General features: G+C 44.5%; 1 protein-coding gene across 1 annotated transcript in view; it reads left to right on the top strand.

Annotated features, from left to right (window-relative positions):
- Nucleotides 1-23,722, top strand: part of CIAPIN1 (cytokine induced apoptosis inhibitor 1) — a 25,037-nt gene extending 1,315 nt beyond the window's left edge. The window contains exons 2-9 of the mRNA XM_075838234.1: nucleotides 20,564-20,727; nucleotides 20,794-20,946; nucleotides 21,207-21,298; nucleotides 21,447-21,606; nucleotides 21,707-21,780; nucleotides 23,049-23,173; nucleotides 23,258-23,324; nucleotides 23,568-23,722. Of these exons, the coding sequence (XP_075694349.1) occupies nucleotides 20,565-20,727; nucleotides 20,794-20,946; nucleotides 21,207-21,298; nucleotides 21,447-21,606; nucleotides 21,707-21,780; nucleotides 23,049-23,173; nucleotides 23,258-23,324; nucleotides 23,568-23,675 (942 nt within the window). The 5' untranslated portion in view covers nucleotide 20,564 and the 3' untranslated portion in view covers nucleotides 23,676-23,722. The remainder of the gene's footprint in view (nucleotides 1-20,563; nucleotides 20,728-20,793; nucleotides 20,947-21,206; nucleotides 21,299-21,446; nucleotides 21,607-21,706; nucleotides 21,781-23,048; nucleotides 23,174-23,257; nucleotides 23,325-23,567) is intronic.

Raw genomic sequence — 23,722 nt, 5'->3', positions numbered from 1 at the left:
ATATAATGGGGTGTAATATAATAGTCTGTGATGTCATATAATGGGGTGTAATATAATAGTCTGTGATGTCATATAATGGGGTGTAATATAATAGTCTGTGATGTCATATAATGGGGTGTAATATAATAGACTGTGATGTCATATAATGGGGTGTAATATAATAGCCTGTGACGTCATATAATGGGGTGTCATATAATAGTCTGTGATGTCATATAATGGGGTGTGATGTCATATAATGGGGTGTAATATAATAGCCTGTGATGTCATATAATGGGGTGTAATATAATAGACTGTGATGTCATATAATGGGGTGTCATATAATAGTCTGTGACGTCATATAATGGGGTGTAATATAATAGACTGTGACGTCATATAATGGGGTGTAATATAATAGTCTGTGATGTCATATAATGGGGTGTAATATAATAGTCTGTGATGTCATATAATGGGGTGTAATATAATAGTCTGTGATGTCATATAATGGGGTGTAATATAATAGTCTGTGATGTCATATAATGGGGTGTAATATAATAGCCTGTGATGTCATATAATGGGGTGTAATATAATAGCCTGTGATGTCATATAATGGGGTGTCATATAATAGTCTGTGATGTCATATAATGGGGTGTAATATAATAGCCTGTGACGTCATATAATGGGGTGTAATATAATAGCCTGTGATGTCATATAATGGGGTGTAATATAATAGCCTGTGATGTCATATAATGGGGTGTAATATAATAGCCTGTGATGTCATATAATGGGGTGTAATATAATAGCCTGTGATGTCATATAATGAGGTGTAATATAATAGCCTGTGATGTCATATAATGGGGTTTCATATAATAGCCTGTGACGTCATATAATGGGGTGTAATATAATAGACTGTGACGTCATATAATGGGGTGTCATATAATAGTCTGTGATGTCATATAATGGGGTGTAATATAATAGTCTGTGATGTCATATAATGGGGTGTAATATAATAGACTGTGACGTCATATAATGGGGTGTAATATAATAGACTGTGACGTCATATAATGGGGTGTAATATAATAGTCTGTGATGTCATATAATGGGGTGTAATATAATAGACTGTGATGTCATATAATGGGGTGTCATATAATAGTCTGTGACGTCATATAATGGGGTGTAATATAATAGTCTGTGATGTCATATAATGAGGTGTAATATAATGGCCTGTGACGTCATATAATGGGGTGTAATATAATAGCCTGTGACGTCATATAATGGGGTGTAATATAATAGTCTGTGATGTCATATAATGGGGTGTAATATAATAGCCTGTGATGTCATATAATGGGGTGTAATATAATAGACTGTGATGTCATATAATGGGGTGTAATATAATAGCCTGTGACGTCATATAATGGGGTGTAATATAATAGCCTGTGACGTCATATAATGGGGTGTCATATAATAGTCTGTGATGTCATATAATGGGGTGTGATGTCATATAATGGGGTGTAATATAATAGCCTGTGATGTCATATAATGGGGTGTAATATAATAGACTGTGATGTCATATAATGGGGTGTAATATAATAGACTGTGATGTCATATAATGGGGTGTAATATAATAGCCTGTGACGTCATATAATGGGGTGTCATATAATAGTCTGTGATGTCATATAATGGGGTGTGATGTCATATAATGGGGTGTAATATAATAGCCTGTGATGTCATATAATGGGGTGTAATATAATAGACTGTGATGTCATATAATGGGGTGTAATATAATAGACTGTGATGTCATATAATGGGGTGTAATATAATAGACTGTGATGTCATATAATGGGGTGTCATATAATAGTCTGTGACGTCATATAATGGGGTGTAATATAATAGACTGTGACGTCATATAATGGGGTGTAATATAATAGTCTGTGATGTCATATAATGGGGTGTAATATAATAGTCTGTGATGTCATATAATGGGGTGTAATATAATAGTCTGGGGTGTAATATAATAGTCTGTGATGTCATATAATGGGGTGTAATATAATAGCCTGTGATGTCATATAATGGGGTGTAATATAATAGCCTGTGATGTCATATAATGGGGTGTCATATAATAGTCTGTGATGTCATATAATGGGGTGTAATATAATAGCCTGTGACGTCATATAATGGGGTGTAATATAATAGCCTGTGATGTCATATAATGGGGTGTAATATAATAGCCTGTGATGTCATATAATGGGGTGTAATATAATAGCCTGTGATGTCATATAATGGGGTGTAATATAATAGCCTGTGATGTCATATAATGAGGTGTAATATAATAGCCTGTGATGTCATATAATGGGGTGTCATATAATAGCCTGTGACGTCATATAATGGGGTGTAATATAATAGACTGTGACGTCATATAATGGGGTGTAATATAATAGTCTGTGATGTCATATAATGGGGTGTAATATAATAGTCTGTGATGTCATATAATGGGGTGTAATATAATAGACTGTGACGTCATATAATGGGGTGTAATATAATAGACTGTGACGTCATATAATGGGGTGTAATATAATAGTCTGTGATGTCATATAATGGGGTGTCATATAATAGCCTGTGACGTCATATAATGGGGTGTAATATAATGGCCTGTGATGTCATATAATGGGGTATAATATAATAGTCTGTGACGTCATATAATGGGGTGTAATATAATGGCCTGTGATGTCATATAATGGGGTGTAATATAATGGCCTGTGATGTCATATAATGAGGTGTAATATAATAGCCTGTGATGTCATATAATGGGGTGTCATATAATAGACTGTGACGTCATATAATGGGGTGTAATATAATGGCCTGTGACGTCATATAATGGGGTGTAATATAATAGACTGTGACGTCATATAATGGGGTGTAATATAATAGTCTGTGATGTCATATAATGGGGTGTAATATAATAGACTGTGACGTCATATAATGGGGTGTCATATAATAGCCTGTGACGTCATATAATGAGGTGTAATATAATAGTCTGTGATGTCATATAATGGGGTGTAATATAATAGACTGTGACGTCATATAATGGGGTGTCATATAATAGCCTGTGACGTCATATAATGAGGTGTAATATAATGGCCTGTGATGTCATATAATGGGGTGTAATATAATGGCCTGTGATGTCATATAATGGGGTGTAATATAATAGCCTGTGATGTCATATAATGGGGTGTAATATAATAGCCTGTGATGTCATATAATGGGGTGTAATATAATGGCCTGTGACGTCATATAATGGCCTGTGACGTCATATAATGGGGTGTCATATAATAGACTGTGATGTCATATAATGGGGTGTCATATAATGGGGTGTAATATAATAGCCTGTGATGTCATATAATGGGGTGTAATATAATAGTCTGTGACGTCATATAATGGGGTGTAATATAATGGCCTGTGATGTCATATAATGAGGTGTCATATAATAGACTGTGACGTCATATAATGGGGTGTAATATAATGGCCTGTGACGTCATATAATGGGGTGTAATATAATAGACTGTGACGTCATATAATGGGGTGTAATATAATAGTCTGTGATGTCATATAATGGGGTGTAATATAATAGACTGTGACGTCATATAATGGGGTGTAATATAATAGCCTGTGACGTCATATAATGGGGTGTAATATAATGGCCTGTGACGTCATATAATGGGGTGTAATATAATGGCCTGTGATGTCATATAATGGGGTGTAATATAATGGCCTGTGATGTCATATAATGGGGTGTAATATAATAGACTGTGACGTCATATAATGGGGTGTAATATAATAGACTGTGACGTCATATAATGGGGTGTAATATAATAGCCTGTGACGTCATATAATGGGGTGTAATATAATGGCCTGTGACGTCATATAATGGGGTGTAATATAATGGCCTGTGATGTCATATAATGGGGTGTAATATAATGGCCTGTGATGTCATATAATGGGGTGTAATATAATAGACTGTGACGTCATATAATGGGGTGTAATATAATAGACTGTGACGTCATATAATGGGGTGTAATATAATAGACTGTGACGTCATATAATGGGGTGTGATATAATAGTCTGTGATGTCATATAATGGGGTGTGATATAATAGACTGTGACGTCATATAATGGGGTGTAATATAATAGACTGTGACGTCATATAATGGGGTGTAATATAATAGACTGTGACGTCATATAATGGGGTGTGATATAATAGTCTGTGATGTCATATAATGGGGTGTGATATAATAGCCTGTGATGTCATATAATGGGGTGTGATATAATAGCCTGTGATGTCATATAATGGGGTTTGATATAATAGTCTGTGATGTCATATAATGGGGTGTAATATAATAGCCTGTGATGTCATATAATGGGGTGTAATATAATAGACTGTGACGTCATATAATGGGGTGTAATATAATAGCCTGTGATGTCATATAATGGGGTGTGATATAATAGCCTGTGATGTCATATAATGGGGTGTCATATAATAGCCTGTGATGTCATATAATGGGGTGTAATATAATAGCCTGTGATGTCATATAATGAGGTGTAATATAATAGCCTGTGATGTCATATAATGAGGTGTCATATAATAGCCTGTGATGTCATATAATGAGGTGTAATATAATAGCCTGTGATGTCATATAATGAGGTGTAATATAATAGCCTGTGATGTCATATAATGGGGTGTCATAGCCTGTGATGTCATATAATGAGGTGTAATATAATAGCCTGTGATGTCATATAATGAGGTGTCATATAATAGCCTGTGATGTCATATAATGGGGTGTAATATAATAGCCTGTGATGTCATATAATGGGGTGTCATATAATAGTCTGTGATGTCATATAATGGGGTGTAATATAATAGACTGTGACGTCATATAATGGGGTGTAATATAATAGTCTGTGATGTCATATAATGGGGTGTAATATAATAGCCTGTGATGTCATATAATGGGGTGTAATATAATAGCCTGTGATGTCATATAATGGGGTGTCATATAATGGGGTGTAATATAATAGCCTGTGACGTCATATAATGGGGTGTAATATAATAGCCTGTGATGTCATATAATGGGGTGTAATATAATAGCCTGTGATGTCATATAATGGGGTGTAATATAATAGACTGTGATGTCATATAATGGGGTGTCATATAATAGCCTGTGACGTCATATAATGGGGTGTAATATAATGGCCTGTGATGTCATATAATGGGGTATAATATAATAGTCTGTGACGTCATATAATGGGGTGTAATATAATGGCCTGTGATGTCATATAATGGGGTGTAATATAATGGCCTGTGATGTCATATAATGAGGTGTAATATAATAGCCTGTGATGTCATATAATGGGGTGTCATATAATAGACTGTGACGTCATATAATGGGGTGTAATATAATGGCCTGTGACGTCATATAATGGGGTGTAATATAATAGACTGTGACGTCATATAATGGGGTGTAATATAATAGTCTGTGATGTCATATAATGGGGTGTAATATAATAGACTGTGACGTCATATAATGGGGTGTCATATAATAGCCTGTGACGTCATATAATGAGGTGTAATATAATGGCCTGTGATGTCATATAATGGGGTGTAATATAATAGCCTGTGATGTCATATAATGGGGTGTAATATAATAGCCTGTGATGTCATATAATGGGGTGTAATATAATAGCCTGTGACGTCATATAATGGGGTGTAATATAATAGCCTGTGACGTCATATAATGGGGTGTAATATAATGGCCTGTGATGTCATATAATGAGGTGTAATATAATAGCCTGTGATGTCATATAATGGGGTGTAATATAATAGCCTGTGATGTCATATAATGGGGTGTAATATAATGGCCTGTGACGTCATATAATGGGGTGCAATATAATAGCCTGTGACGTCATATAATGGGGTGTAATATAATAGCCTGTGATGTCATATAATGGGGTGTAATATAATAGTCTGTGATGTCATATAATGGGGTGTAATATAATAGACTGTGACGTCATATAATGGGGTGTAATATAATAGTCTGTGACGTCATATAATGGGGTGTAATATAATAGTCTGTGATGTCATATAATGGGGTGTAATATAATAGACTGTCATATAATGGGGTGTAATATAATAGTCTGTGATGTCATATAATGGGGTATAATATAATAGTCTGTGATGTCATATAATGGGGTGTAATATAATAGCCTGTGATGTCATATAATGGGGTGTCATATAATAGCCTGTGATGTCATATAATGGGGTGTAATATAATAGACTGTGACGTCATATAATGGGGTGTAATATAATAGCCTGTGACGTCATATAATGGGGTGTAATATAATAGCCTGTGATGTCATATAATGGGGTGTCATATAATAGCCTGTGATGTCATATAATGGGGTGTAATATAATGGGGTGTAATATAATGGGGTGTAATATAATAGACTGTCATATAATGGGGTGTAATATAATAGTCTGTGATGTCATATAATGAGGTGTAATATAATAGCCTGTGATGTCATATAATGGGGTGTCATATAATAGCCTGTGATGTCATATAATGGGGTGTCATATAATAGCCTGTGATGTCATATAATGGGGTGTAATATAATGGGGTGTGATGTCATATAATGGGGTGTAATATAATAGTCTGTGATGTCATATAATGGGGTGTCATATAATAGCCTGTGATGTCATATAATGGGGTGTAATATAATAGTCTGTGATGTCATATAATGGGGTGTCATATAATAGCCTGTGACGTCATATAATGAGGTGTAATATAATAGCCTGTGACGTCATATAATGGGGTGTAATATAATAGCCTGTGATGTCATATAATGGGGTGTAATATAATAGACTGTGACGTCATATAATGGGGTGTCATATAATAGTCTGTGATGTCATATAATGGGGTGTAATATAATAGCCTGTGATGTCATATAATGGGGTGTAATATAATGGGGTGTGATGTCATATAATGGGGTGTAATATAATAGACTGTGACGTCATATAATGGGGTGTCATATAATAGTCTGTGATGTCATATAATGGGGTGTAATATAAAAGCCTGTGACGTCATATAATGGGGTGTAATATAATAGCCTGTGATGTCATATAATGAGGTGTAATATAATGGCCTGTGATGTCATGTAATGGGGTGTAATATAATGGCCTGTAATGTCATATAATGGGGTGTAATATAATAGCCTGTGATGTCATATAATGAGGTGTAATATAATAGCCTGTGATGTCATATGAGGTGTAATATAATAGCCTGTGATGTCATATGATGGGGTGTAATATAATAGCCTGTGATGTCATATAATGAGGTGTAATATAATGGCCTGTGATGTCATATAATGGGGTGTCATATAATAGTCTGTGACGTCATATAATGGGGTGTAATATAATAGCCTGTGATGTCATATAATGGGGTGTAATATAATGGCCTGTGATGTCATATAATGGGGTGTAATATAATAGCCTGTGATGTCATATGATGGGGTGTAATATAATGGCCTGTGATGTCATATAATGGGGTGTCATATAATAGCCTGTGATGTCATATAATGGGGTGTAATATAATAGCCTGTGATGTCATATAATGGGGTGTAATATAATAGCCTGTGATGTCATATAATGGGGTGTAATATAATGGCCTGTGATGTCATATAATGGGGTGTCATATAATAGTCTGTGATGTCATATAATGGGGTGTAATATAATAGCCTGTGATGTCATATAATGGGGTGTCATATAATAGTCTGTGATGTCATATAATGAGGTGTAATATAATAGTCTGTGATGTCATATAATGGGGTGTAATATAATAGCCTGTGACGTCATATAATGAGGTGTAATATAATAGCCTGTGATGTCATATAATGGGGTGTAATATAATAGCCTGTGATGTCATATAATGGGGTGTAATATAATAGTCTGTGATGTCATATAATGGGGTGTAATATAATAGACTGTCATATAATGGGGTGTAATATAATGGGGTGTAATATAATGGGGTGTAATATAATGGGGTGTAATATCATCTTGGAGATGAGAAGAGTTGGTCTTAGAACACCCTGAATGACCCCGGCATTAGGGACCCCCATCTTGTAGCATGTTGGACCTGCTTTGGTCTTCAGAACGGCGTTTTTCGTAGACTCCACCCGGTGATGTTTTGCGCGTGGACGCGATCGCTTCTTGTAGTAAAGGGTCTTCTACTGTCGGGCGAACAGTCGCCATGAAGGGGGGAACGAGGTCGGACACAACGCTTAGGTAAACCCGACTGTCCAGAGGCCCGGCTACAGGTGTTAGAGGTGTCGGGAAAAGACCCCTCCCCCACGGTCGCTGCCCCTCCCCCACGGTCGCTGCCCCTCCCCCACGGTCGCTGCCCCTCCCCCACGGTCGCTGCCCCTCCCCCACGGTCGCTGCCCCACCCCCACGGTCGTGTCCACCCCACTCATACACGAGAGTCATTATACACAGTCCCGATACCTCACTGACCTACGTAACGTCACCGGCCCATACACGAGAGTCATTATACACAGTCCCGATACCTCACTGACCTACGTAACGACATCGGCTCATACACGAGAGTCACTATACACAGTCCTGATACATCACTGACCTAGGTAACGACACCGGCTCATACACGAGAGTCACTATACACAGTCCTGATACCTCACTGACCTACGTAACGACACCGGCTCATACACGAGAGTCACTATACACAGTCCTGATACCTCACTGACCTACGTAACGTCACCGGCTCATACACGAGAGTCATTATACACAGTCCTGATACCTCACTGACCTACGTAACGTCACCGGCTCATACACGAGAGTCATTATACACAGTCCTGATACCTCACTGACCTACGTAACGACACCGGCCCATACACGAGAGTCATTATACACAGTCCTGATACCTCACTGACCTACGTAACGTCACCGGCTCATACACGAGAGTCATTATACACAGTCCTGATACCTCACTGACCTACGTAACGTCACCGGCTCATACACGAGAGTCATTATACACAGTCCCGATACCTCACTGACCTACGTAACGTCACCGGCTCATACACGAGAGTCACTATACACAGTCCCGATACCTCACTGACCTACGTAACGTCACCGGCTCATACACGAGAGTCATTATACACAGTCCTGATACCTCACTGACCTACGTAACGTCACCGGCTCATACACGAGAGTCATTATACAGTCCTGATACCTCACTGACCTACGTAACGACACCGGCTCATACACGAGAGTCATTATACAGTCCTGATACCTCACTGACCTACGTAACGTCACCGGCCCATACACGAGAGTCATTATACACAGTCCTGATACCTCACTGACCTACGTAACGTCACCGGCCCATACACGAGAGTCATTATACACAGTCCTGATACCTCACTGACCTACGTAACGTCACCGGCTCATACACGAGAGTCATTATACACAGTCCCGATACCTCACTGACCTACGTAACGTCACCGGCTCATACACGAGAGTCACTATACACAGTCCCGATACCTCACTGACCTACGTAACGTCACCGGCTCATACACGAGAGTCATTATACAGTCCTGATACCTCACTGACCTACGTAACGTCACCGGCTCATACACAAGAGTCATTATACAGTCCTGATACCTCACTGACCTACGTAACGACACCGACTCATACACGAGAGTCATTATACACAGTCCTGATACTTCACTGACCTACGTAAAGACACCGACTCATACACGAGAGTCATTATACAGTCCCGATACCTCACTGACCTACGTAACGTCACCGGCTCATACACGAGAGTCATTATACACAGTCCCGATACCTCACTGACCTACGTAACGTCACCGGCTCATACACGAGAGTCATTATACACAGTCCTGATACCTCACTGACCTACGTAACGTCACCGACTCATACACGAGAGTCATTATACACAGTCCCGATACATCACTGACCTACGTAACGTCACCGGCTCATACACGAGAGTCATTATACACAGTCCTGATACCTCACTGACCTACGTAACGACACCGGCTCATACACGAGAGTCATTATACACAGTCCCGATACATCACTGACCTACGTAATGACAGCGGCTCATACACGTGTCATTATACACAGTCCTGATACCTCACTGACCTACGTAACGACACCGGCTCATACACGAGAGTCATTATACACAGTCCTGATACCTCACTGACCTACGTAACGACACCGGCTCATACACGAGAGTCATTATACACAGTCCTGATACCTCACTGACCTACATTACGACACCGGCTCATACACGAGAGTCATTATACACAGTCCTGATACCTCACTGACCTACGTAACGTCACCGGCTCATACACGAGAGTCATTATACACAGTCCTGATACCTCACTGACCTACGTAACGTCACCGGCTCATACACGAGAGTCATTATACACAGTCCTGATACCTCACTGACCTACGTAACGTCATCGGCTCATACACGAGAGTCATTATACACAGTCCTGATACCTCAGTGACCTACGTAACGACACCGGCTCATACACGAGAGTCATTATACACAGTCTTGATACCTCACTGACCTACGTAACGACACCGGCTCATACACGAGAGTCATTATACACAGTCCTGATACCTCACTGACCTACGTAACGTCACCGGCTCATACACGTGTCATCATACACAGTCCTGATACCTCACTGACCTACGTAACGACACCGGCTCATACACGAGAGTCATTATACACAGTCCTGATACCTCACTGACCTACGTAACGACACCGGCTCATACACGAGAGTCATTATACACAGTCCTGATACCTCACTGACCTACATTACGACACCGGCTCATACACGAGAGTCATTATACACAGTCCTGATACCTCACTGACCTACATTACGACACCGGCTCATACACGAGAGTCATTATACACAGTCCTGATACCTCACTGACCTACGTAACGTCACCGGCTCATACACGAGAGTCATTATACACAGTCCTGATACCTCACTGACCTACGTAACATCACCGGCTCATACACGAGAGTCATTATACACAGTCCTGATACCTCACTGACCTACGTAACGCCACCGGCTCATACACGAGAGTCATTATACACGGTCCTGATACCTCACTGACCTACGTAACGCCACCGGCTCATACACGAGAGTCATTATACACAGTCCCGATACCTCACTGACCTACGTAACGACACCGGCTCATACACGAGAGTCATTATACACAGTCCTGATACCTCACTGACCTACGTAACGTCACCGGCTCATACACGTGTCATTATACACAGTCCTGATACCTCACTGACCTACGTAACGACACCGGCTCATACACGAGAGTCATTATACACAGTCCTGATACCTCACTGACCTACGTAACGTCACCGGCTCATACACGAGAGTCATTATACACAGTCCTGATACCTCACTGACCTACGTAACGTCACCGGCTCATACACGAGAGTCACTATACACAGTCCTGATACCTCACTGACCTACATAACGACACCGGCTCATACACGAGAGTCATTATACACAGTCCTGATACCTCACTGACCTACGTAACGACACCGACTCATACACGAGAGTCATTATACACAGTCCTGATACCTCACTGACCTACGTAACGTCACCGGCTCATACACGAGAGTCATTATACACAGTCCTGATACCTCACTGACCTACGTAACGTCACCGGCTCATACACGAGAGTCATTATACACAGTCCTGATACATCACTGACCTACGTAACGACAGCGGCTCATACACGTGTCATTATACACAGTCCTGATACCTCACTGACCTACGTAACGTCACCGGCTCATACACAAGAGTCATTATACACAGTCCTGATACATCACTGACCTACGTAACGTCACCGGCTCATACACGTGTCATTATACACAGTCCTGATACCTCACTGACCTACGTAACGACACCGGCTCATACACGAGAGTCATTATACACAGTCCTGATACCTCACTGACCTACGTAACGTCACCGGCTCATACACGAGAGTCATTATACACAGTCCTGATACCTCACTGACCTACGTAACGTCACCGGCTCATACACGAGAGTCATTATACACAGTCCTGATACATCACTGACCTACGTAATGACAGCGGCTCATACACGTGTCATTATACACAGTCCTGATACCTCACTGACCTACGTAACGTCACCGGCTCATACACAAGAGTCATTATACACAGTCCTGATACCTCACTGACCTACGTAACGTCACCGGCTCATACACGTGTCATTATACACAGTCCTGATACCTCACTGACCTACGTAACGACACCGGCTCATACACGAGAGTCATTATACACGGTCCTGATACCTCACTGACCTACGTAACATCACCGGCTCATACACGAGAGTCATTATACACAGTCCTGATACCTCACTGACCTACGTAACATCACCGGCTCATACACGAGAGTCATTATACACAGTCCTGATACCTCACTGACCTACGTAACGACATCGGCTCATACACGAGAGTCATTATACACAGTCCTGATACCTCACTGACCTACGTAACGTCACCGGCTCATACACGTGTCATTATACACAGTCCTGATACCTCACTGACCTACGTAACGACACCGGCTCATACACGAGAGCCATTATACACAGTCCTGATACCTCACTGACCTACGTAACGTCACCGGCTCATACACTAGTCATTATACACAGTCCTGATACCTCACTGACCTACGTAACGACACCGGCTCATACACGAGAGTCATTATACACAGTTCTGATACCTCACTGACCTACGTAACGTCACCGGCTCATACACGAGAGTCATTATACAGTCCTGATACCTCACTGACCTACGTAACGTCACCGGCTCATACACGAGAGTCATTATACACAGTCCTGATACCTCAGTGACCTACGTAACGACACCGGCTCATACACGAGAGTCATTATACACAGTCCTGATACCTCACTGACCTACGTAACATCACCGGCTCATACACTAGTCATTATACACAGTCCTGATACCTCACTGACCTACGTAACGTCACCGGCTCATACACGAGAGTCATTATACACAGTCCTGGTACCTCACTGACCTACGTAACGTCACCGGCTCATACACGAGAGTCATTATACACAGTCCTGATACCTCACTGACCTACGTAACGTCACCGGCTCATACACGAGAGTCATTATACACAGTCCTGATACCTCACTGACCTACGTAACGTCACCGGCTCATACACGAGAGTCATTATACACAGTCCTGATACCTCACTGACCTACGTAACGTCACCGGCTCATACACGAGAGTCATTATACACAGTCCTGATACCTCACTGACCTACGTAACGCCACCGGCTCATACACGAGTCATTATACACAGTCCTGATACCTCACTGACCTACGTAACGTCACCGGCTCATACACTAGTCATTATACACAGTCCTGATACCTCACTGACCTACGTAACGACACCGGCTCATACACGAGAGTCATTATACACAGTCCTGATACCTCACTGACCTACGTAACGTCACCGGCTCATACACGAGAGTCATTATACACAGTCCTGATACCTCACTGACCTACGTAACGTCACCGGCTCATACACGAGAGTCATTATACACAGTCCTGATACCTCACTGACCTACGTAACGTCACCGGCTCATACACGAGTGTCATTATACACAGTCCTGATACCTCACTGACCTACGTAACGACACCGGCTCATACACGAGAGTCATTATACACAGTCCTGATACCTCACTGACCTACGTAACGTCACCGGCTCATACACGAGAGTCATTATACACAGTCCTGATACCTCACTGACCTACGTAACGTCACCGGCTCATACACGAGAGTCATTATACACAGTCCTGATACCTCAGTGACCTACGTAACGTCACCGGCTCATACACGAGAGTCATTATACACAGTCCTGATACCTCACTGACCTACGTAACGTCACCGGCTCATACACGAGAGTCATTATACACAGTCCTGATACCTCACTGACCTACGTAACGTCACCGGCTCATACACGAGAGTCATTATACACAGTCCTGATACCTCAGTGACCTACGTAACGTCACCGGCTCATACACGAGAGTCATTATACACAGTCCTGATACCTCACTGACCTACGTAACGTCACCGGCTCATACACGAGAGTCATTATACAGTCCTGATACCTCACTGACCTACGTAACGACACCGGCTCATACACGAGAGTCATTATACACAGTCCTGATACCTCACTGACCTACGTAACGACACCGGCTCATACACGAGAGTCATTATACAGTCATGATACCTCACTGACCTACGTAACGCCACCGGCTCATACACGAGAGTCATTATACACAGTCCTGATACCTCACTGACCTACGTAACGTCACCGGCTCATACACGAGAGTCATTATACACAGTCCTGATACCTCACTGACCTACGTAACGTCACCGGCTCATACACGAGAGTCATTATACACAGTCCTGATACCTCACTGACCTACGTAACGCCACCGGCTCATACACGAGAGTCATTATACACAGTCCTGATACCTCACTGACCTACGTAACGACACCGGCTCATACACGAGAGTCATTATACACAGTCCTGATACCTCACTGACCTACGTAACGTCACCGGCTCATACACGAGAGTCATTATACACAGTCCTGATACCTCACTGACCTACGTAACCACTCAGGGCTGTTCTTTACTATTTATTCCGCCTTCCCACTAGTTCTCCCTTCCCTTGTAGTTTATCCCGCACACCTCCTCATACTCCTTCACCTGAGAATCTCAGAATCCTGTGACCGCACTTCAGATATCTAATGTAATCCCCATCATAACTGGATATAAATTGGTTTTGCTATTGAAGTAGAAGCAAAGAGTGATCGGAGTGAACATTCAGGAGGCTGTGGACCAGTCGGATGCCTCAAACCCGGGACTTCTGACATGTACCCGGGGCTACTGACATGTACCCGGGGCTACTGACATGTACCCGGGGCTACTGACATGTACCCGGGGCTTCTGACATGTACCCGGGGCTTCTGACATGTACCCGGGGCTTCTGACATGTACCCGGGACTTCTGACATGTACCCGGGACTTCTGACATGTACCCGGGGCTTCTGACATGTACCCGGGTTTGAGGCATCCTATTGGTCCAGTCTTTTTAATGCCCGCCCCATTTGCCTATAAATAATAAATCTCCACCGTGCTCGTGCGTTGCGCGTCTGGAAGAAAATCGTGTCCCTAGAAAACCGCTTGAAAGTTAAAAAAAATATATAAAAGTTTCGTTAAATAAAAACAAAATCTGTAAAAAACTCGTTTTATTGAAAATAACAGTCAGTCAAACCGTCACCTACATCAGGATAACATTATACAACCGTCACCTACATCAGGATAACATTATACAACCGTCACCTACATCAGGATAACATTATACAATCGTCACCTACATCAGGATAACATTATACAACCGTCACCTACATCGGGATAACATTATACAATCGTCACCTACATCAGGATAACATTATACAACCGTCACCTACATCAGGATAACATTATACAATCGTCACCTACATCAGGATAACATTATACAACCGTCACCTACATCAGGATAACATTATACAACCGTCACCTACATCAGGATAACATTATACAATCGTCACCTACATCAGGATAACATTATACAACCGTCACCTACATCAGGATAACATTATACAACCGTCGCCTACATCAGGATAACATTATACAACCGTCACCTACATCAGGATAACATTATACAACCGTCACCTACATCAGGATAACATTATACAACCGTCACCTACATCAGGATAACATTATACAATCGTCGCCTACATCAGGATAACATTATACAACCGTCACCTACATCAGGATAACATTATACAATCGTCACCTACATCAGGATAACATTATACAACCGTCACCTACATCAGGATAACATTATACAACCGTCACCTACATCAGGATAACATTATACAACCGTCACCTACATCAGGATAACATTATACAACCGTCACCTACATCGGGATAACATTATACAACCGTCACCTACATCAGGATAACATTATACAACCGTCACCTACATCAGGATAACATTATACAATCGTCACCTACATCAGGATAACATTATACAACCGTCACCTACATCAGGATAACATTATACAATCGTCACCTACATCAGGATAACATTATACAATCGTCGCCTACATCAGGATAACATTATACAACCGTCACCTACATCAGGATAACATTATACAATCGTCGCCTACATCAGGATAACATTATACAATCGTCGCCTACATCGGGATAACATTATACAATCGTCACCTACATCAGGATAACATTATACAACCGTCACCTACATCAGGATAACATTATACAACCGTCACCTACATCAGGATAACATTATACAACCGTCACCTACATCAGGATAACATTATACAACCGTCACCTACATCAGGATAACATTATACAACCGTCACCTACATCAGGATAACATTATACAACCGTCACCTACATCAGGATAACATTATACAACCGTCACCTACATCAGGATAACATTATACAACCGTCACCTACATCAGGATAACATTATACAACCGTCACCTACATCAGGATAACATTATACAACCGTCACCTACATCAGGATAACATTATACAACCGTCACCTACATCAGGATAGCATTATACAATCGTCAGTACATCAGGATAACATTATACAATCGTCACCTACATCAGGATAACATTATACAACCGTCACCTACATCAGGATAACATTATACAATCGTCAGTACATCAGGATAACATTATACAATCGTCACCTACATCAGGATAACATTATACAACCGTCACCTACATCAGGATAACATTATACAATCGTCAGTACATCAGGATAACATTATACAATCGTCACCTACATCAGGATAACATTATACAATCGTCACCTACATCAGGATAACATTATACAATCGTCACCTACATCGGGATAACATTATACAATCGTCACCTACATCAGGATAACATTATACAATCGTCACCTACATCGGGATAACATTATACAACCGTCACCTACATCAGGATAGCATTATACAATCGTCAGTACATCAGGATAACATTATACAATCGTCACCTACATCAGGATAACATTATACAATCGTCACCTACATCAGGATAACATTATACAATCGTCACCTACATCAGGATAACATTATACAATCGTCACCTACATCAGGATAACATTATACAATCGTCACCTACATCAGGATAACATTATACAATCGTCACCTACATCGGGATAACATTATACAATCGTCACCTACATCGGGATAACATTATACAACCGTCACCTACATCGGGATAACATTATACAACCGTCACCTACATCAGGATAACATTATACAACCGTCGCCTACATCAGGATAACATTATACAATCGTCACCTACATCAGGATAACATTATACAATCGTCAGTACATCAGGATAACATTATACAACCGTCCCCTACATCAGGATAACATTATACAACCGTCAGTACATCAGGATAACATTATACAATCGTCACCTACATCAGGATAACATTATACAACCGTCACCTACATCAGGATAACATTATACAATCGTCACCTACATCAGGATAACATTATACAACCGTCACCTACATCAGGATAACATTATACAATCGTCACCTACATCAGGATAACATTATACAACCGTCACCTACATCGGGATAACATTATACAACCGTCACCTACATCAGGATAACATTATACAACAGTCACCTACATCAGGATAACATTATACAACCGTCACCTACATCAGGATAACATTATACAATCGTCACCTACATCAGGATAACATTATTCAATCGTCACCTACATCAGGATAACATTATACAACCGTCACCTACATCAGGATAACATTATACAACAGTCACCTACATCAGGATAACATTATACAACAGTCACCTACATCAGGATAACATTATACAACAGTCACCTACATCAGGATAACATTATACAACCGTCGCCTACATCAGGATAACATTATACAATCGTCAGTACATCAGGATAACATTATACAATCGTCACCTACATCAGGATAACATTATACAATCGTCACCTACATCAGGATAACATTATACAATCGTCACCTACATCAGGATAACATTATACAACCGTCACCTACATCAGGATAACATTATACAACCGTCACCTACATCGGGATAACATTATACAACCGTCACCTACATCGGGATAACATTATACAATCGTCACCTACATCGGGATAACATTATACAATCGTCGCCTACATCAGAAGAATCCATACATACAAGGGAATACTCGCGGGTCTCCACGGCGTCAGACTGTAGTTCGCTGACCACTTATACATAATACAAATTGATAAAAACATTGTAATAAAACTTTTAATCCAGTACAGCCCGAAAACCGTAATAATGTGGCCACATTCCAATATTCTGCAGTAACGCACCCACCATCTCGTACGGCAAAGAAAAGAGCACTTGGATGTGCCGTCCACCCGATTCCTTTACCCGCTCCCACCCCCCGCTTGAATCCGAGCCGCCGATAGTCCTTGGACTGCAGTGAGTGAGATTCCATGAGCACCAACCACTCCAGATCAGATCGAGTTTGGCCGGCTTCCCCCGGTGTTTCTATTTTCTCAGATGGAAGTATGTCATTGACCAATTTACGCCATTGCGCTACTGTCGGTGCCCTGTCCGCCATCCATCTCATGGCCATAAATAGTGATTCTCTGAGGAGTCCCCTCATATATTGCCCATCGCTCCTCAGAAAGCAGTCCCAGCAAACACAACAGTACATTTTATTAGACTTTAAGTCCCAATGTATAAAATAATAGACACATTTGGCATCGCCGCGACCGTAATAACCTGTACAACCAACGTCTAGCGCCCCCTGCTGTACAACAAGAATAGAAAATGGTTTTTGTTTTTTTTTCTACAGTTTTGACAAAATAAAGATTTCTATAAATTAAACAATGTAAATGTATGAAAAAAAGGTACGTAAATGAAGCCGAACTCGTCCCGCAAAAAACCGTCTCACAGCGACGTCGAGCAAAAAATAATAAAGTTATGAGCGCCGAATGCAAAGAGGACAAAAAAATTGTTCTGTCCCTAAAGGGTTAACCCCAATGTTGTCCTTATGTGAGGGGAAGGATGGGGTGACGGGTTAATGAGGCGCCAGGTGTCGTCAACCTCATGGATCTCACACATTAACCCAATGTCGCCCATTAGGACTGCGGTACGTGATGGGCTTAAAGGGGATTTCCAGCCGCTAAAAACTGATGGGTTTCCTCCGGATTGGCCGTCGGTAGTGGAGGGGTCAGGGCCTGACTCCTGGGACCCCCGTCGATCAGCTGTCCTGGGAGTGCAGCGCTGCTTCCCCGTCGTTTCTTTTGTTCGCTGTGAATCGTTGACCCGTATTTCACGGCGATCCACCGGTATTTCAGTCTCCGTCAACCATTGAAGTGAATAGGAAAAGGCTCCAATACCGGTGGATCGCCGCGAGCAAAAGAGACTGCACTCCCAAAACAGCTGATCGGCGGGGGTCCCGGGAGTCCGACCCCTCCACTATTCTTGGCTTGTCCTGAGCAAAGGCCGTCAGTTTTTAGTGGCTGGAAAACCCCTGTAATTACTGTTAATGGGAGGCGCCGCAGTAATAACGCCTCGCGCCTCGCGCCTCGCATCAGGAAATGGAAGGACTCGTTATGTTTGTGGTTTTTTATTGTTGGTAAAGTCTCGTTTTGGTATCGAAGTCCAAATTCTGGTCTGGTGACGAGGCTGCTGGAGTCTCGTCTTTGTGTTTCCTGGGACCGCTCGTCTGATCTCTCTCCATCCGTGCTGAGGAACGGCGAGTTGTGCGTTGGACACGTTATTTGGAGCGCCAGCGTTTTATTCGGCTGCTGTGCTCCACCTGTACCTCACGCCCTCTGACCCCCGATCACACCGGGACGTGGGAGACCCCACAAGGTTGTCAGTTCTTGAAATCCTGGCCCCGGCTAGTCTAGCGCCAAGGACCACGCCACGTTGGATGTCCCTTCCACCTCCCATTCTAATGTAGGTTCACACTGAAACTGATCCGCAGAAAACGGCTTGCGTGATTTTATGCTGCGTCCGGGGTCTCATTTCCATACAGGACGCACCGGTCACAAAACGTCCGGTGTCCAATAAAGTGGCCATTCAGTGTATGACTTCTGAGATCTGTCTGGAGGAGCGGGGGAGGGAAGGGTTCCCTGCGGTAAGAGCAGTCACACAAGCGGTAGTAATGGTGGACGCACTGACCGCGTTTATAACCGGTACGATGTGATGGTTACAAATAACGCAGCGGTGAAGGCCTGGACGGAGAGCGGAGCGCCACTTATCACCTATGTAACGATGTAGAGATCTGACAGTACAATAGTCGGTGGCATGACGTCAGGTTTTTCTTTGCAGGATGGCTGCTTTGAGGGACCGTCTGTCGCGCTCTCGTCACGCGCTCGTCACCTGGGATGGCGGCTGCGCTCAGGACGCTCTGCTGAAGTTTGTGTCTCAGGTGCAGGCGGCGGTAGCTCCAGGGGGGAGGGTCAGCGTGGAGAACGTGGAGCGCTTGATGTTGTGTAAGTTGTTGATCTGGCGGTCTCTTGGGGGCGGAGTCACGTGATTGACGCTCTCTTCCCCCGCAGCCGCTCACACGGACTCCAGCTTTGATGCCGTCCTCCTTGGTTTGGTCCCGGGCAGCGTTGCTGTTCATGGTCTAGACGTTTTGGCAGAAGTCGCTCGGATCCTGAGTCCTGGAGGAAGTGTACTGCTCCAGGAGCCCGTGGACCCTCAGACAGGTGAGATGGAACGTTCCAAATACAGAGGACGCAGAGGGGGTATCAGTCTGACCCATTGGCTCTCACTGGACGCCCCTGAAGTCTTCATCCATATTAATATCTCGCAGGGAGCGGGGTCTTCTGCTGCGGGAAGTTGTCGATTTCCTCTGAATCCCTCTAATCCGCTGTGACCCCCGTCTACTAACCCCCCCTCCCTCAGACCATTTGACTAAAAGCTGCCCCTCCCCCGCACTGACCATGTTGTGTACGTTTGATGTTAGGGACCAGGCCTTCAGCCGACGTCGCTTGGTTCCGGTCTTCGGCTCGTCTCTCCTCCGCTCTCACATTGTCTGGATTTACGGAAGTGACTCAGGTGAGTGCGTCCTGGGGGGTGGTGAGCGGAGGCCCCTGGGTGCGGAGTCTGGTCTTTGGGGGTGTGGTTGTGAATTACATTTGCCCGGGGGAGGGGTTGTGCTGCCCTGTGATTGGACGTCGTCCTCATAACTCTTCTCCTTTTGTAGATTCTTGAAGAGCCGGTGTCCTCGCAGCAGGCGGACGGGGTCAGGGAGCTTGTGGGACCCTCCGGCAGTCACGTGGCCTCTCTTACAATAGCAGCTAAAAAACCAAACTATGAAGTGGGATCCTCCACGCAGCTGTTACTCTCCAGGCGTCCAGTGACCGGTGAGGGGACAGTGAGATGACATCATAGATGCGCTATGGGAGGAGTTAGTTACCTCGGTGGGCGGGGCCACGTTCTTTAATTTGGTGCTTTGTGTTTCAGGGAAGCCCACTGCGGATCCGGCTGCCGTGAAGCTCTGGACATTGTCGGCCAATGACATGAATGACGAGGACGTGGTCAGTTGTTTCTCCGTCTCGCATATGGGGGGGGGGGGGAATCTGTTAATGGATGGAGGCCATAATGGGAGAGCGAGGGTCAGATTTGGAGCTTGTTTGGTCTTCTGGATGGAGGGGTCGGCACAGTAACGTGTGCTGCGTCATGTTCAAGTAGCTTTGTCAAACGCAAATAACGCAGTCGGAAATGAAACCTGTAAAAGATGGGGCACGCAGTGTTTTTGAGAAGGTGGGTTGGGTTGCTGGATTGGCGGGCTGGGGCAGAGGTCAGTGAGCTGGGATTGGTGGGTTGGGGGCTGGGATTGGCGGGCTGGGGCAGAGGTCGGTGGGCTGGGGCTGGGATTGGCGGGCTGGGGCAGAGGTCGGTGGGCTGGTGCCGGGGACTGGGATTGGCGGGCTGGGCAGAGGTCGGTGGGCTGGAGCCGGGGGCTGGGATTGGCGGGCTGGGGCAGAGGTCGGTGGGCTGGAGCCGGGGGCTGGGATTGGCGGCTGGGGCAGAGGTCAGTGGGCTGGAGCTGGGATTGGTGGGTTGGGGGCTGGGATTGGCGGGCTGGGGCAGAGGTCGATGGGCTGGAGCCGGGGGCTGGGGCAGAGGTCGGTGGGCTGGAGCCGGGGACTGGGATTGGCGGGCTGGGGCAGAGGTCGGTGGGCTGGAGCCGGGGGCTGGGATTGGTGGGCTGGAGCTGGGTTTGGCGGGCCGGGGGCAGAGGTCGGTGGGCTGGAGCCGGGGGCAGAGGTCGGTGGGCTGGAGCCGGGGGCAGAGGTCGGTGGGCTGGAGCCGGGGGCAGAGGTCGGTGGGCTGGAGCCGGGGGCAGAGGTCGGTGGGCTGGAGCCGGGGGCAGAGGTCGGTGGGCTGGAGCCGGGGGCAGAGGTCGGTGGGCTGGAGCCGGGGGCAGAGGTCGGTGGGCTGGAGCCGGGGGCAGAGGTCGGTGGGCTGGAGCCGGGGGCAGAGGTCGGTGGGCTGGAGCCGGGGGCAGAGGTCGGTGGGCTGGAGCCGGGGTCGGTGGGCTGGAGCCGGGGGCTGGGATTGGCGGGCTGGGGCAGAGGTCGGTGGGCTGGAGCCGGGGGCTGGGATTGGCGGGCTGGGGCAGAGGTCGGTGGGCTGGAGCCGGGGGCTGGGATTGGCGGGCTGGGGCAGAGGTCGGTGGGCTGGAGCTGGGGCAGAGGTCGGTGGGCTGGAGCCGGGGGCTGGGGCAGAGGTTGGGGGGAGGTCGGTGGTGTCTGTGCTGCTTTCATTGAACTGAAGGAAATGTTTTTGGTTTTCTCGTCAGGATCTCCTGGATTCAGATGAGCTCCTGGACCAGGACGACCTAGAGAAGCCCCCTCCCCCTTCTTCTCTGCGAGGAGGTGGCTGTGGGGAAGGGAGTGAAAAGAAACGCAAAGCCTGCAAGAACTGGTGAGCGCTGCGTCCTGTAGCATGGATCCCCCATCCCCCGCGCTGCATCCCGTCCTGGTGCCATGTCTTCTGTTATCTCCACAGCACGTGTGGACTGGCGGAGGATCTGGAGGAAAAGAAGAGCGCTGCCCCCGCCTCCGCATGTGGTAATGTGAGTACGCGATTTGTAGGGAGTATCCGGGCTTGTTTATGCAGCTGGAGTCATGGACTGTGTCCCCAAAAACCAGGATGGGACCCTACAAAGCTCCCCTGCCACTGGTTGTGCTTCTGGAGGGACCAGTCATGTAGAGGGGAGGGAGACTGCAGGGACTGTGAGGGGTGGACTGATGATGTGCCGGCGTGGTACGCGCTGACGGATCTGACGTGTTGTCAGCGCTCTGTCTTTGTCTTTCAGTGCTACCTGGGAGACGCGTTTCGCTGCGCCAGCTGCCCGTATCTTGGAATGCCGGCATTTAAACCAGGAGAGAAGGTTGTGCTGAGTCCGGGTCAGCTGCAGGACTAGTGAGGGCCGTGTCTATACAATGTACAATAAAATGGATGTGCTGCTGA

This window comes from Rhinoderma darwinii, chromosome 9, assembly GCF_050947455.1.
Source record: "Rhinoderma darwinii isolate aRhiDar2 chromosome 9, aRhiDar2.hap1, whole genome shotgun sequence".
Taxonomy (NCBI): Eukaryota; Metazoa; Chordata; class Amphibia; order Anura; family Rhinodermatidae; genus Rhinoderma; species Rhinoderma darwinii.
This window is presented reverse-complemented; position numbering and strand designations above follow the sequence as displayed.